Genomic DNA, 16,414 nt, shown 5'->3' with positions numbered 1-16,414 from the left:
TTTTTATTTAATAAATGAAGTTTGGTTAGTTTTCAGCGACTTACCTGAGAATAGATGTCAATATCTTTGTAAGGATTCACGGCGACCAAAATGGAACCGGTGTAAGTCTAAAAATCTAATTAAGGAAAACAACGGGACATTTTTTACTGGTCCAGTGCCGAACAAAAGCTTGTCCTGCACCTACCAAATAAAGTGCAAAGCGGTAGACAGAATAAAACAACAGCACGCACGCTCCCGCTGTATATCCAATAATTCTTTCGCGTAGTTGGGTTAATAATTAAATATACGTTTTTGCACAATTATAACAGAAATTAGAATTTTAACGAAGACCTAATTAAATATATGTTACATAAAATTAAACCACAACTTAAGCGTTTCATTAAATTTTATCTAAAAACACTGCGGCGCGGTTATCTCAGTGGGACGTTTGACATCCGTTGAATACGATATAAAAACCTCAGCAAGGTAAAAACTATTTTTCCTATCTCTAATACGTATTGCAAAAATAATATATAATTTACGTTATTTTATCTACATACGAAATGGTGGCAATATTAGGTTAGCTTCATGTTGCGACATAAAATTCCGTTATTTGAACACTGTGTATAAGCTAGAATTAAAAAAATCAAAAAAGTAGTTCGCATTAGGTGTTTTTCCAAATTTTTGATCGAATATAGAGATGCTTGAAAAATTGTTGATTTCCATAATTTGATTTTGGTCATTAAAATGTTGCTTGTCACATTATTATTAACAACAAAAATTGTTTTTTAGTATATTGATAGAGTAAAAGCTGTTTGTTTCTACGATGACTGATTATCTAGTACTGTTACTTCTAATACTGTATTGATAAAAATGAAATAATGAATAACGAACCATTTTAGTAAGATTAAATAGTTAAACTATTCACTAAACAGATTTTGCTGTATATTACGGGTTTTGTTGTATCTCTTTCATCATTTTATATTGATGTAAATAATTGAGGATATTAGGCCTTTTGTTGTAATTATTGTTGTATTTCTTTCATTATTTCATATTGTTATAAACAATTGAGGATATCGATTAACAGTAATCAGGTTTAATAAATGGCTACTATTATCGACATAAAATGTTTTGTTATTATAGTTTTATCTTTGTTGGTATCGGACAACAGTAATTGGATGTATAAAAATTAATTGTCAATTAATAATTAAATTTAATCAAAATTATATATGGGGCAATACTTATCTGAAAGGAACTACAGCTACAATTAGTTTCAATGCTAAGAGGTGCGAAAAACTTAATTGCGGTGACAATATTTAAGAAAAATAACTTGCAGTAACTTTAATGAAAAGAAACATTAATTTCATTAGCAACAAATATATTCCCAATCTGGCTTGCATATTGATATACTCTGTGAGTAAGATTTCATATAAACAACGCCGAAACTAATAGCCAATAGAAAGTTTCGCTTATGAACAAAAAAGTTTGTTGAGTATTACAATAAAATAGGAACTTTTGATTGGATGTGACCGGCGGCCAGTTTACCATTAAAATGCCTTTGGATCAGATTTGGTAGTAGTAATGGTATAATTTGGTCTGGTGGATACAAATCAGATATCTACTAAAATTGACCAAAGCCACTATGACCACCTGAATGTCGCCATTCTCTGTCAAATATTTTTTTAAAAAGTCACCGTTTGTAAACCGTACTCGGAAACCATACTTAGTACTTAAGCAAATTCTTAAGCAGCCGAACGCCGAGATATGCGGAAGCTCGAAAAGTCTTATACTAGGCACATGCATGATCTAATTTAAGTGTCAGTGTTCAGCACCAAAGAAAAGAAACTATTCCACATATGTTTTCTCGAAAATGATTTATACCGTTACAATAACAACAGTTCCATGTGTTTCAAACGTATCATTTATTTATAGGATCCGGAATTTCCGTATCGAGACACAAATTCAATTAGACCGCATAGTAAATATAGATGATTCAAATTTTTATTTACCCGAATAGTTTTTCAATTACGAATACCGGAACTTACTAAGTATAGAGTATAATCCGTGAGAATTTCTAATTTTCTTTCTCTTTTTTTAAGAACTGTAAGTAAATTATTAGAATCACCTTTGAAAATTACAGTGAGGTATAAATTTTGTTGGAGGTCTGATTTAGGCATTACTTGGGCATACAATTTGATTTAAGGCACTGTAACATGAATTAAGGATGACTGAAAAGATGTCGTTTTAATTTTTTGTCAAATCAGTACGTTGCAATACCATTTAAATTTAAATTAATTTAATTAAATTAATTTTTTCTTTGGAGAAATAAAATTTTTTCAATTGTTTTTTTTTCAAATTGTGGCCAGTGTGTTATTGCAATTGTTGTTGCTGGAATATAACACACTCTAAAATTAAAGTAATGTTTAAATGAGTTGAAGTTACAGTAAAGTTAAAAATTTAGCGAACTTTAAAAAATAATAATAACTTTTAAAAAACAATTTCTAAAATCATGAAAATGCTATCATAATTAGCAGTATCGCAACACGTCTATAAACAAAAAATATACGAGGGGTGGCGATACGTTCCTGTGATTTAAACATGCTATTTGGTATTTTTTTGCGATGGTATAGCTCTGTGCGAAAACATGGGAACCAAAGAAATTCCGTCCGTAAACATTGATCAAGCATGGAGTTTCACAGAAATGAAACACAATGTGTCATTGTGGTTTCTGGGTAGTTTATTTTATTTAACTTAGTGCTCTGTCCCACGCAGCTTATAAAATGTATTATTCTTATCTTAAGACGTCTATAATATTATATAATATATATCATATTAGACGACACAATGGCAAAATATATTATCGCCACTGAAATAATATCATTAGCTAATATTATTAAAGAATTGGGTAAAGTAATTAAAAAATGATTTAATAAATATGAAGATTTTTATTATTTTTAAATAAAATGGATTTAGTTTAGTCTTAAAACATAAATTACGTACAAAGATATAGTTTTATCAAAAGAAAAGTGCATCTCTCTTAGGACTGTTCAACCAATCTTTAGCAGAAAATCCAAAATTTACCAGTAGGTAAAGGTAGGTCAAGATGTAACTACAATATCAGTATCCCTAACTAATTTATTAAATTTGGGTTTCACTAAACCCAATAACTCTAATAATAAAATTATAATGTATTACATCATATTTATAAAAGAAAAACAAATGTTTTTGTCCAAGTGTTTGAAATTGACTGAAAAATTTGTAAAATTACTTATTAAGCTATCGAGGAAAGTAGTATTAATTGAAAGTAATTTATGTTTAATATATATTAAGAAACTTAGAAACATATAAATATTGGAAATTTTCATATTGTAATCAAAAGTCGTATCACAACCAAAACAAGGTTCTTACTCATAATTTTTATATTATTTTGGTATTGATATTAATATATGAAAAAACTCTGCATTTATACGTTAGACATGTGATTTTTCCGTGTAAAACAAAACAAAAAAATACAAGAACAGTTGTTCACTTTTAAACTGCAGTTCAAAATAAAAAAAATGTGTTAAAAACAGTATTTTAAGTATCTGAGTGTAAATTCAAAATTGAAGTGGCTATTGTTGAAGAAAATATCGTTGTCCTGCGGTAAGTTTTGCTTAGAAAATGAAATGAAAGAAATAAAGTTGTTGAATATTTTCAGCGCTTGTTGGATGTAAAATCATTTAATCAATTACTTCATTGACTTTATTAGGTATTTTAATTTACATTAACGTTTTCCTTTCCTTGCAGAAGTTGATCTTTCGTCAAAGAATCTTTAGCTCTAGCTCCCCTAAAAGACTGATAGGATGAATAATGACGGAACTTGATTCAAAAAACCAATTTGAACGTACTTGTCTATTACCATTTCCATATCATTTTATTGCTTTTATTATACTTTACAAACAAAACGAGGTAATATTGTATGCCAAAAACTTAGAAACTTCAAAAATGAAAAAGAAACTAAAAATAGTACTACCAACATAATCTGATCGCAGTTTTGCCACATAATGAGAAATAAACTCAGTTCATTACATCGTAGATCCGTTGAACCAAACATCGGAATTATTTTATGCAACCAGCCCTTATTTGTTTCTAAAAAATACATTGTTTATAACAAAGGGTTTGATTTGATAAATTAAATTAATTGTTAATTATTAATTTTTTAATGAAATCATTATTTTCGTTCGAATTATGTTGCCTTAAATATTTTTCGATACTGTCGTAATAACTTTTGAACGTGACAACGGGTGATATTGGTGTATTATATTAAAAACAAAAATGCATAATTATAGCTTCCGAAGTTAATTGTGAGATACCTGGTACATCCAAATTAAACAAATTGTTTATTGTTCTTTGCCAAGCATAACTAAAGTAGAATTCAGACACGGATTTGATAAGTCGATTTAGGTGTTTTCATGCATATTCATCGAACAAAAATGTAATGGACAATGTTCAATATTTTAAATACGTAATCGACAATTTGACGACGCTCCTGTTTCATGAGAAAAGCGAATGGCAGACAAAGTCTGTCACGTCAAGGACCCGTTAGCCATATCTAGAAAAGTAATCCTATTTAAAAAACTTCCGCTTATGCGGTTATATTGAAAGTGGATGTCAATGTCCTGTGCAACTTTTCCACTATACGAACTCAAATAGGTCAAACCTTAACCCTCTTTTAGAAAAATATTTACTGACAACGAACGAAGTGGCTTTGTTATTGAAATACAAATTGATTAAAAGTTAAAATGGCACATTTGCAAGACCATAATGTCCAATTATAAATATTAATTTAGAAATCTACTTCCTAACGTAAGCCTTTACATTGTAAAAACTTGTAAAAGACAAACATTCCAATTTTTCGGTGGTATTGTGGTACCCTTATTCGGGGATTGAAGTTTTATTTTATTAAATTCTAAAAAGTTGGCAACGGTCAATTTACTTTGTAGGGTTGGTGTTTTCAGAGCTGTTTTTTAAATAAAAGTTTTATTGCATCTAGTTGCCTATGGTATTTACAAATGTCAGATTATTTTTTTTATTCTGTCAGCTTTGTTTAGGTTGCGGTAAAATTTCAACCTATAAAATTACCATTTTCAGTGTTTTTGTGATAACTTTGTGCACGGATTGAAAAGTCTTATTCTATTAAAATCTAAAAGGTTGGTAAATGACAATTTAACTGATGCTACATGTTCTCCTTCCGTATTTGTAGAATACACGCAAAATTGGTTGTCCGCGTTATTTGGTGTTTTCTAAACAAAAGTTTTATTGCATCTTGTTGGCCTACGGTATTTAGAGATGTCAGGTAATTTCTTTGGCTTGTCAGTTTTGTCTCATTTGGTAATATTTTTTGAAATGTTGAAATTGGAATCGTTATTGTTATGAAGTTGTTTAGCCAAATGAAACTTTGCAAAATATAAGATCGTATTGATAAGTTTTTATCCTTGGGCGCCATTAAAATAGAGATTTTTCTTTGGTTAGTTTTTATAATTGAGAAATGAAATATGGTTTATTATTACACTTACTGCAGAATTTTAATTATAGTTAGGTTACACTTTGACAAAATTCAGATTATTTTAAAATTCTTAAGGTTTGGGGAAGATAAACCTTAGTGAAACATTCATTTTGACGGCAAAATCCAAAAATACTATCCCACATATCCGAAGAGGATTTTTTTTTTAAAACCTTGTATTTTGGCCACAATCTACCCTGTAAAGTACATCCGAAGAATATTGTGTTTCGACAGTTGCGAAATTTCGGTAGATATTTCAAACTAACAGTTGGGCAAATATGGAAAAATAAACAGCGATAAATTATTGCCCGCAAAAAAAGATTGACTCTTGATAGGCGCTGTCAAGCGTCACTTGACGACAATTCTACTAGATCCGTCAATTTCCGTAGGAATTTCGCAAAATTAGGCAACGCGACCCGAACCATTTTCGAACCGTGACTCATTCTACCGGAGTAGTTCCGGACCAGCGGAATTTGAAGAATTGATTTTATGCCCCGAAGAAAGAAAGCGATGACTAATGTGAACTTTTATTATTACGGAGTCCCCAAAACCGGTATTTGCCTGGTATTTTAAGACGTCACGTCGAAAGCCTTTATTCAAGTCTCCGTTAATCGCATTTAATCGTTTCTATAATCAAGGGCCATTTAGAAATGTTTAATTTTTATGGTGCCGTCGGCCGCCGGCTTCAAGAACACCCTCTGCACATTAATTTACAAAACTGTCATGGTATAGTTTGATTGAAATTATGATAACGTTTTGACGCCTAAAAGCCTAATTTTTGACAGTAAAATGTTCTAAATTTGCTTTGTTTAGTTCATTTTACACATTTTTTGTCATGTCAAAAAATTATGCGTTTAGATACACAACTAAATCAAAACTAATTTGATTAAATTATGTCAATTATTTTCAAAGTTGTTCAAGGAAAAACCAATTTTCAGCGGCGTCCTTTGGGGGCAAGGGAAGACATGTAGAAAACAAAAATTATAGTAATTTGTCATGTTATTTTGTGTTGTATATGAAACGCAGAGATTTCCCATAGTTTCCTGAACACCCCTTATGAGGCCGAGGCCCAAAAATTCACTTTTTCCAACCAAATGGTGGAGACCATGCCTGTCGGCTTAGTCGATATTTTTTATTTTAGATTAATTTTTATCGTTTTTTTTTGTTTTTGTTTTCAAAGAAACTTCCACAGGCTACTGGAATACTTTTAATAAAATTTCTGAATTCCTCCTGCGTCGGTTTTTGTTGAATCGAACTAGCTAACGTTTCGCCAATCATCCTGTTGGCTTCTTCAGAGCTTGACTGAAACTGTTAAAACTGTTTCGGTCACACCCGACTCAACAAAAACCGACGCAGAAGGAATCCAGAAGTTTTATAAAAAGTACTTTTTATCGTTTTTATTAATATTTTTTTCACATGTCGCTTATATCATCACCTTAATCATTTATCTATAAAAGGATACGTAAATTTTGTCTCTCTCATAGCGGACTTTCAGGTTCTTGTTTATAACAGCTTCGTCGAGAACAGTAAGGTGTGTCATGTCGGGTACACCCTCCTTCGGCATGGTTCCTGGAATAAAACATAGGTGGAAATTAACATAAAATACATTAAGTGTAATTAATTAATTATTAATCAAATTTTACTATCACCAAAAATGACCGTAAATGATGTAAATTCACTATTATTTCAAAAATTGAATGAAAACGTGCAAGAATTTCTCTCAAACGCATCCAGAAATATTTGATCTCTACTATTATTTTTGGCTGTGGAGCTTCTCTTCGTCTTTAAAACGTCTTAGATAAGTCTATTAGTTGGGTGGATTGGACGAGATACTAAAGGGGTGGCCGAGAATATTGAAAATAAAACTCCACCTTAAATCAGGCAGTTTTTGTTTATTAACGTGGTAAACAAAATGTGAAATGTTCAACCAAACATTGGCTTTGAGTACGAGATTTATAAAAGATGTGTACAAAACTTATTGGAAAACTGCTTAAATTTGCACATCTCTGCCTTTTTTTTCGCAAGCTTTCCAATCCTTCGAGCTCGTGGGCTGGGTGTTTGGGTAGTATAGCCCCGATAGGCAATTTCTATTGTGAACTGAACCATTAGGTTGTCAAAGCGGTTAATTTATGAAATTACTGCCCCGCGGGAGTTCGATTTGTCAATAACTAGGTACCTTACATACAAAAGGAAAAGTTCAAATATAACGTTTAGGCAGCAAATTTTAAACGATCCAGCGAGACTCATCACAAGCGCGCATCACAGTAAACGCGCCATTATCGTGATTGTTATCCATGAAGGCACGCATCCCATTATCAATTGCGATTTGCATAAACAGCAGCCTTGAGAATATATTAGGATGTTCGAGTTCAAAGTTGCAATACATCGTACATGCTTCTTGGAAGTCAGTGGATTTATTTGCTCAGATAATAAATACTTTGGCCCATAGCAATACGGATTACTTTTCGAGAAATGGCTAAAGATAAAATTAATTTCCCTCCTTTCAGACAGCACTAAAAGTGTCTCTTAAATCGTTACCCTTTGAAATAACAGAGAGACTTTATAAAGCAGTATTATTCCCAGAAATTTGTTTATAAAATATTTTAATGATAATTTAATGAACTTGTTGCAGCCGTAATTTAAAGCGCATAGCCAATAATTATTAAAAAATTCAATATTAATGAGTTTTAACAAAACAACGTCATTGTAGAATTTTATTTTCCAGTTTTTTTATTCTTGCGGTTTTGTAACCAGGTATAATACATTTTTTAATTTGAGACGAATGGCTTTTGCACATGTCTCGACAGGTGAATATAGCAATGCGCCACCATATAAATCCTTAGGTGGTATTTACCTGCCTCCGAAATATGCCAACACCTGGTGGCCATACTTTTATCCAAATTTAAACCTAAAGATCTCGAGTTTCTTGACCATGCGGCACGTGCAGCTTTTGAACATCTGCTTAAACAGAGTCGGGCTCTGATAAAAACAGCTCCAAACATCTTAGCAGTTTTAACCTCCTTAGATATCCGCGTAGGTTGATTTAGGAAAATAGAAATTCTTTTTTAGTATAGTTTAGATCATTTCCTTTATTTAAATAAAGCTTACTAGAGTTGCTTAAAAAACCTTTTTTGGTAATATAGGGGCAAGTAAAAACATTGTGTCTTGTGTATTCACGGTCAGCGAGATTTGTCAAAAGTCTCGAGAAATAGGTACTTATTTAACTTCTAAATTTAAAAATGCAGTGTTAATTTGGCCCATTAGTTGGACATCGACAATCTTAAATTAAGTACAGAAAATGTTATCATTTTGCAATAAAAAAATTCAAATTATTCAAAGTCAAAAATCACTTACAAGGAAATATTAACAATCGGTATATAGATAAATAAATAAAAAATCAATTGTAACTACAAAAGTTAAAGTCCGATGTTATTGTGTTGACATAATAACTTACCATCTGGTTTTATTAATATTTACGTCATACGATTTTGATACTTTCTGCATGACAAATTAGATTTAATTAATTAAAAATTCAAATTAATATAATAATAATAATAACAATAGTAATAATAATAATAATAATAAACATAAAATAAAATCATTGAATTTTTAAACGGGTCATAATAATCCGTTACGGACCTTGCGTCTCACTTTCAATCAAAAGTGTAGGAAGAAGCAGGTAAGTTTAAAATAAATGCTATTATGTATTTCTGATTATAGGGTCTGGTGTTTTTACCCTAACTGATGTAGTTACTTTTAGTTTCTGGTAATTGATTGAAGTATTGGACGAACTCTTTTTTTTTTGTTTGAGAAAGGGCATTTTTAGGAAATTTGGTAGATATTTTCGACGAATTTTTGCTAAACTGCTGTTTTTTCTTTTCGAATACGAAGTCAATTCATCGATTCTAGCATGCACACTTTTTCTATTTTTATTTCTAAGTTTACAATTATAAAATCATAACATAAATTTATTTGAACGTCGAAAAAACAGGAAAAGATCTAAATGTGAATAAAAGTATTAGTTCACTCTCAACAACCGACTGAGAACTTAAAACAAAATATAATTTAAATAGAATAAAACTAAAATATAAAAAATTTACAATATAAGTAAAAATAAAGTTTTGTATTTTGTTTGATTCGGCAACATTTTTCGTACTTTTGTTTGTAAACATTAATGAAAGTGCACACAGCAATCTCTTATTATTCACTAAAAACAAAAGCTTGCAAAAGGGAAACAAAACCCCGGCTGGAAAATGTCAATACCGCCCTTATATTCAAGGGTGGCAATTTCAGGGCTTTCTCAATAATAATAACCATTATACTAACCCACTGACGAAAAATCCAACTCAACCATGGCGTTTTCCATTTATAAATTATACATTGACAAAACTTTTTATTCATAAATTGCAAACTTTGCAAGAAACATTTATTTCATAAAAAAAATAACACGAACTAAACGAGGCTGGACAGAATCACAGCGCGACACACGGATTCGACTAACCATAGAGCATACAGCAATCACCGAACAGCAAAATGCAATAAGAAGGATAACTTTTTGTCCTTTTCTTCCGGACACCAAACGCAAAGTCTGTGCCATCTGCAGGTGATATAGCCAACTACTATTTACATCGACAGTTAACATTAATCAGCTCTGCCATTAGTTTTTAGATCACTCATCAGAGAGGGCTCCAAGGATAAGATATAAAACCCCCATTTGACATTTAATACAAATGCGTACCAACCTTAGCATTCTGTGGTATTCTGCAAATAGGAACACAGCTGATATAGAGAGAAAAACTATTAGGAGCATCCGAAATTTTTGATACTTATTTTAGCAAAAGCAGCTTCTAAATCTATGTTCAACCCACTGAGTTTTGAAAAATAGTTGCTTAAAAATGAAAATTCGTTATAATACATTCGACATAGTATGTGTCGTAACGGAATTGCAAAAGTATGTACCTTTTTTACAGAGAACTTTTGGTCTCATTGTGAAATCTAGGCTGTTTTGGAGTAGCTCAAATGAAAAATGTTTGCAGACTTGTTGGAATGCGAGTAAATAACGTTTACGACATAGACAACAAAACCTATTTAATCAGATTGCAGCGCAATGAAGAGAAAAGCGTTCTACTTTTTGAATCTGGAAATCGAATTCATTTAACCAATTTTGAGTGGCCGAAAAATGTTGCTCCATCTGGTTTTAGTATGAAAGTAAGTTTACTTTATATTGTGTATTTCCTGGTTAAAGATACTTTATTAATTTTAGTTGCGTAAACATTTAAAAAATAAACGACTAGAAAAGCTGTCTCAAATTGGAACTGACAGAATAATTGATATGCAATTTGGTTCGGGAGAAGCTGGATATCATGTGATACTAGAACTTTATGATAGAGGAAACATAGTACTTGCAGATTATGAAATGATAATATTAAATGTTTTACGGCCGCATACGGAAGGAGATAAAGTTAGGTTTGCCGTTAGAGAAAAATATCCAGAGAATAGAGCTAGAGAAACTGCAGGATTAACCCAAGAAGTAATAATAAGTATACTAGAAAAAGGCAAAATAGGAGATCAGGTTAAAAAAGTACTCATTTCAAATTTAGGTTGGGAATATTTTATTATTAATAGATTTTTTCTTATTTAAAATTTTTAGATTATGGACCAGCTCTAATTGAACATGTATTGTTAAAACAAGGAATTACAAATGCCACTAAAATAGGAAAAAATTTTAACTTGAATACAGATTCTCATAAAATTTTCATTGCCATTTGTGAAGCAGATAGTATCTTCCAGAAAGCAAAAAATGAATGCTTTAAGGTAATTATGTGGACAGCATAACTTGTTCCTACATAATTTATTGTATTTTTCTAACAGGGATTCATTATTCAAAAGAAAGAGGAACGTGCTATTACTGAGACAAACAAGGACTCTGAGTTTTATTCTAACCAGGAATTCCATCCCATGTTATTTGAACAACATTCTGCAATGCCTTATAAAGAGTTTGGTACATTTAATTTGGCAGTTGATGAATTCTTTTCCTCTTTGGAGAGTCAAAAATTAGAACTAAAAGCTGTGCAGCAAGAAAGGGAAGCTTTAAAAAAATTAGAAAATGTTAAAAAGGATCACACCCAAAGATTAGTGGCGCTAGAAAAAGTTCAGGAAGTTGACAAACAAAAAGCAGAATTGATCACCAGAAATCAAGAATTAGTGGACAAAGCAATTTTATCTGTACAAATGCTTCTAGCAAATCAGGTAGAAACTGATTATGAAATGTAAACTTTACATATAAGCTCTTCCACACTGAGGGAAATATTGTGTTTATTAATTATAAGATAGATTATTGTTTTTAGAAGCAATTTACATAAATCTAAATTATCCTCTAATTAGTTATTTATTCAAGAAGTTCTGAATCAAATGATTTTTTCTCTAACTGCCATTAAATTCAGTTTCTTGGTAATTTTGCAATTTTTAAAAGTAAAAGTAATGGTTTATTTACATTGAAAATCGTGAATTTGTTGTACAATATAACATAAAGAGCTAAAGATTAACAGTCATAACATTTGTCTACTTTTTTCTTTTTAAAATTGCAGAAAAAAAAATGCCACTGCTTAATGGAATACAAATCTCATATCTCAATCTAAAATTGTCTGACTGACATAAGATAACTTTTTTTTTTTAAATTACATAACAAAATTTAATGCCACTACTTAATAGAATACAAATTTGCCATTTTTGATCCTTTTCGATGATTCATAATCCTTTTAAAGTTATCTTGGGAAGATATAGAAGATGTGGTAAAGGATGCATCAGCAAAGGGGGATCCAATAGCTGGAAGCATTAGAAATTTAAAATTAGAAATGAATCACATTAGTTTATTCCTGGATGATCCCTATGCCGAGTTTCCCAGTAGTGATGTTTCAGACAGTGAAGCTAATGATAATATTCCGTCAATGTTAGTTGATGTTGATTTGGCCCTGACAGCATTTGCAAACGCACGAAGGTGCTGTACTAAAGCATTCTCTATACTAGCATATCATATTACCATAGTTTTGTAGGTATTATGATCAAAAACGTACTGCAGCCAAAAAGCAACAGAAAACTATTGAATCGCAAACAAAAGCTTTGAAGTCTGCAGAAAGGAAGACTCAACAAACACTGAAAGATATGCAGACAATTACTAATATAAATAAGGCAAGGAAAGTGTATTGGTTTGAGAAATTTTTTTGGTTCATAAGTTCAGAGAATTATTTAGTGATTGCGGGACGTGATCAACAACAAAATGAGTTGATTGTTAAACGGTAATTTCCACAGTTGTTGTATTGAAGGAAGATGCGACAAGTCATCCTGCAGCCTGCATAAACCAAAAATTTGGAATAATTAACTTATATTTTGCTATTAATTTAATTTAATAATTTAATACACAAACTTTTCCCGAGAAACTCCGCATGTAAATGCTGATTTGAGACTTTAAAATGTAGTGATTAAAATCAATTCTAATTCTTATTAAATGAATTAAATTGTGTGTTTTACAAAAGTAAGAAGTAAATCTTAAATATGATAATAACATGTATATACTTTAAAATGCCTGCAGCATATTCAGCAGATAAAAATAATTATAAAAGTTCATATAAAATGTTGTCCAAAGATGCTTCATTTTGGAGATACAGGGCGTTAAAATTTTGCGAACAAAATCGTTTTTTTTATTCTTTTCAAAAAACTTTTGATTTTTGCTTTCAAACTGAGGATCTAATATATAGCATAGATAAACTTGTTTCTGTTTAATCATTGGCGTTCGTGACACCATTTTATTTAATTTATATATCTCGTTTACTTTATTTAGATCCCCTATCAGTTCTGAACAAAAATGGTCTCTTCAGTTCATTCGTTAAAACCAACCGTTTGGGAGAAAAAAAAAAGTCTGCATGTGCGCCTAATATCTCAAGTTTCCAAATTAAATAAATAAGACAATTCGAGCTATTTAAATTGGTTTTATTTTATAACAATTCTGGAAATTATGATAAGAACCTAATAGTTAATTTCATTAATTTAATTAAAATTATTATAATAGCTACCAACATTGAAAGAATAATTTACAATAGATTTTTCACAATGTCTCAATACCTGTATATCCAAAATGAAGCAGTTCAGGACATATGAACTTTTTTACTTATTTTTATCTGTATGTTGGCATTGTAATTTAGAACTTTTCTCGTCTCCTTCGTACAATTGTTTTACCAAACTGAAGTTTATTTTTACCACACTTGTCAATCTTTTAGTTATTTAAAAGCAACTGATGTCTATGTTCATGCCGATATTCACGGAGCAAGTAGTGTCCTAATTAAAAATCCTAGTGGTCAACCAGTACCTCCCAAAACTCTAAATGATGCCGGTACTATGGCTATATGTTACAGGTAATTCGGACGAACATGATTAGACCCTTTTGTCCACTGTTTGTCAACAACTTTTTTTTTCAGTGTCGCTTGGGAAGCAAAGGTTATCACTAATGCCTATTGGGTATGGGGCGATCAAGTTAGTAAAACGGCGCCAACTGGAGAATATCTATCCACAGGTAAAATGGCTAACTTTGTGTGTTAACTATTCTTAAATAAAGACCGTTTTCTAACAGACTGGGTGTTTCAGGTAGTTTCATGGTAAGGGGAAAAAAGAATTTCTTACCGCCATCTCATTTGATCCTTGGATTTAGTTTTCTCTTTAAATTGGAAGATGGTTGCATTGAAAAACATGCAGGTGAAAGAAAAGTGTTGACTCAAGTTGAGGAAGATGCGCTGAACCAAGTTGCAGATGAGGTCAGTAAAGAAGAAGTTGAACTTGATGTTTTGGACGAGAGTGACGGTAATAATAGGTAACTTTCATATTCTCTTCTTTTAATTCTTCTGATTTAGAGGATGAGTTGAAAAAAGAAAAAGAGAATATGTTTAACGCACAAACTGACTTAGAAGTGACAGTTGCTGTTGCTGATATATCAGAAGTAAAAAGTGAAAGCTCTTCAGATAGTGAAGAAAAGTCGAATTTTCCTGATACTCAAATTAAAATTCAACATTTTGAGGGAACTAAGTAAGTTGTAATTTGTATTTATGTGAAAATGAATTAAACAGGAGTGGTTAGATCAGAACAAGTGACCATACAATTTCTTTTGAAATCCATCAGTATAAATACAAAAGAAAAATAAAACCATTTTTGAAATTTTTGTTTATTGGATCTTCCGATGATGCTGTTCCTATTTAGGACCTTCAGAGGATCAAAATTACATATATCTTATTTTTAGACGAAATATTTTAATAGAACCAACAATAAGAGAGGAGCCTAAAAATGAACCGGGCATTTTTTATCTTGGTGATAATAAACCAGTTATTTTGAAACAAAATAATTCTCGGAGCAGAACCAGCAGTCATTCAAGTAGTAAGACAGAAAAGGACCAACCAAAAAGTAAATATCTTTATACAATATATTATTTCAGTAGTTCACAATGTATTTTATTTAATATATTGTTGCTATATTGCACTTTTACATGTTGTACTCGGAGATTTTCAGTCTGTCCACCTTAGTGATTGTTTTCCCTGCTTTTTACATTTTTAGTTTTTTTTTTTAAGGAGAGGCGGAACAGTCAAACAGACAACAACAGTCTAAACGCGGTCAAAGAAGCAAACTCAAAAAGATCAAAGAAAAATACAAAGATCAAGATGAGGAAGAGAGAGAGTTAAGGATGAATATTTTGCAGGTATCTGCTATATGGTTCTGAGATAAAGTATCATAATGTGACTCTATTTCAGTCCTCTGGTACAGGAAAAGAGACCAAGAAATCGAAAAAAGGCAAAGAAACACATACAAAACCGGCGAAGAAACCGCAACCAGCTCCTCGTTTGGCAGAACCAAAAGAATCTAATGATGTAAATGACGATGATGAACCCACGGTCCAAGCTGAGGTGGATATGATAGATTCATTGACAGGAATTCCATTCGCGGATGACGAACTGTTATTTGCTGTGCCTGTGGTCGCGCCATATAATACGCTTTCTAATTATAAGTATGTGAATAGACATAGTTACGTTTTTTTAGGTTAAAAAGAAACATACATTTAAGATTCAAAGTGAAGTTAACACCAGGGACTGCCAGAAGAGGCAAGGCCGCTCGTACAGCGTTGACGATGTTTTTGAAAGATCGCGGTATTACACAAAGGGAAAAGGATCTCTTAAAAGCGGTCAAGGACGAGCAGTTGGCTCGGAATCTTCCCGGTAAAGTTAAACTATCCGCCCCAAAAATGCAAGCCCTCAGGAGATAATAGGTGAAATTATTTTCCTAAATGGTTATTGTGATTGATTTTGTATTGCGGTTTTTAAAATAAATGTTATTGTTCTTGAAATATTTCTCTATCCCGTAAATAAATTGTAGGTATTTTGGAAATTGCAATCCGAAATATACAGGGCGTCTATTTTATTTTTTTGCAAAATCTACATAATCCTATTATTCTTTTTTTGGTTCAAAGCGCAGCTCAAATGATTTTTGTCACTCCTGAAGTGGATTTACTATGCTTAAAAAATAAATCAATTTCGTTGTTTTCAACAGTTCTTCAAAAAATCCAATTTCTAGGATTATTTGAATAATTGCCCATAAAAGTAATTACTTCGCAAATAAATTTGATGGCTTCGCAGTACGATCTATTAATAAATACAACGGACCAGCAGATTTAATTTAAAAAATATTAAACAACGATTTGTTGTTAACTTTTTTGTTTTAGTATAATGTAGTGCTTGATTAACAAAGTACTAACTTATTAACCACAAAAACCTTAGCAATCATTAAGGATCAGTGTTTTTTGCCTGTACTCTATAGACCACTCCATTTTTAGAAGTTACTGTAAAATCTTCAAAATAAATA

At 31.3% G+C, this 16,414-nt stretch overlaps 2 protein-coding genes across 2 annotated transcripts in view; one reads left to right on the top strand and one right to left on the bottom strand.

The window, feature by feature from the left end:
• Positions 1 to 10,036, bottom strand: part of LOC132696218 (myosin-I heavy chain-like) — a 29,550-nt gene extending 19,514 nt beyond the window's left edge. Inside the window, exons 1-3 of the mRNA XM_060660935.1 lie at positions 9,848 to 10,036; positions 6,984 to 7,090; positions 45 to 107 (exon numbers count right to left, since the gene is read on the bottom strand). Of these exons, the coding sequence (XP_060516918.1) occupies positions 45 to 107; positions 6,984 to 7,090; positions 9,848 to 9,887 (210 nt within the window). The 5' untranslated portion in view covers positions 9,888 to 10,036. The remainder of the gene's footprint in view (positions 1 to 44; positions 108 to 6,983; positions 7,091 to 9,847) is intronic.
• Positions 10,037 to 10,262: 226 nt separating this feature from the next.
• Positions 10,263 to 15,899, top strand: LOC132696226 (ribosome quality control complex subunit NEMF homolog). The gene is made up of 15 exons (XM_060660947.1): positions 10,263 to 10,472; positions 10,558 to 10,729; positions 10,785 to 11,121; positions 11,172 to 11,335; positions 11,393 to 11,770; positions 12,286 to 12,518; positions 12,574 to 12,816; positions 13,795 to 13,929; positions 13,993 to 14,087; positions 14,159 to 14,371; positions 14,422 to 14,593; positions 14,805 to 14,965; positions 15,130 to 15,257; positions 15,310 to 15,563; positions 15,620 to 15,899. Exons 1-15 carry the CDS (start codon positions 10,417 to 10,419, stop codon positions 15,816 to 15,818), a joined length of 2,940 nt encoding a protein of 979 aa, XP_060516930.1. The 5' UTR covers positions 10,263 to 10,416; the 3' UTR covers positions 15,819 to 15,899.
• Positions 15,900 to 16,414: the final 515 nt, after the last annotated feature.

This window comes from Cylas formicarius, unplaced genomic scaffold, assembly GCF_029955315.1.
Source record: "Cylas formicarius isolate icCylForm1 unplaced genomic scaffold, icCylForm1.1 PGA_scaffold_10__41_contigs__length_53128322, whole genome shotgun sequence".
Lineage (NCBI taxonomy): Eukaryota > Metazoa > Arthropoda > Insecta > Coleoptera > Brentidae > Cylas > Cylas formicarius.
Note: the sequence above shows the minus strand (reverse complement) of the source record. Positions and strands in the feature narration are given on the sequence as shown.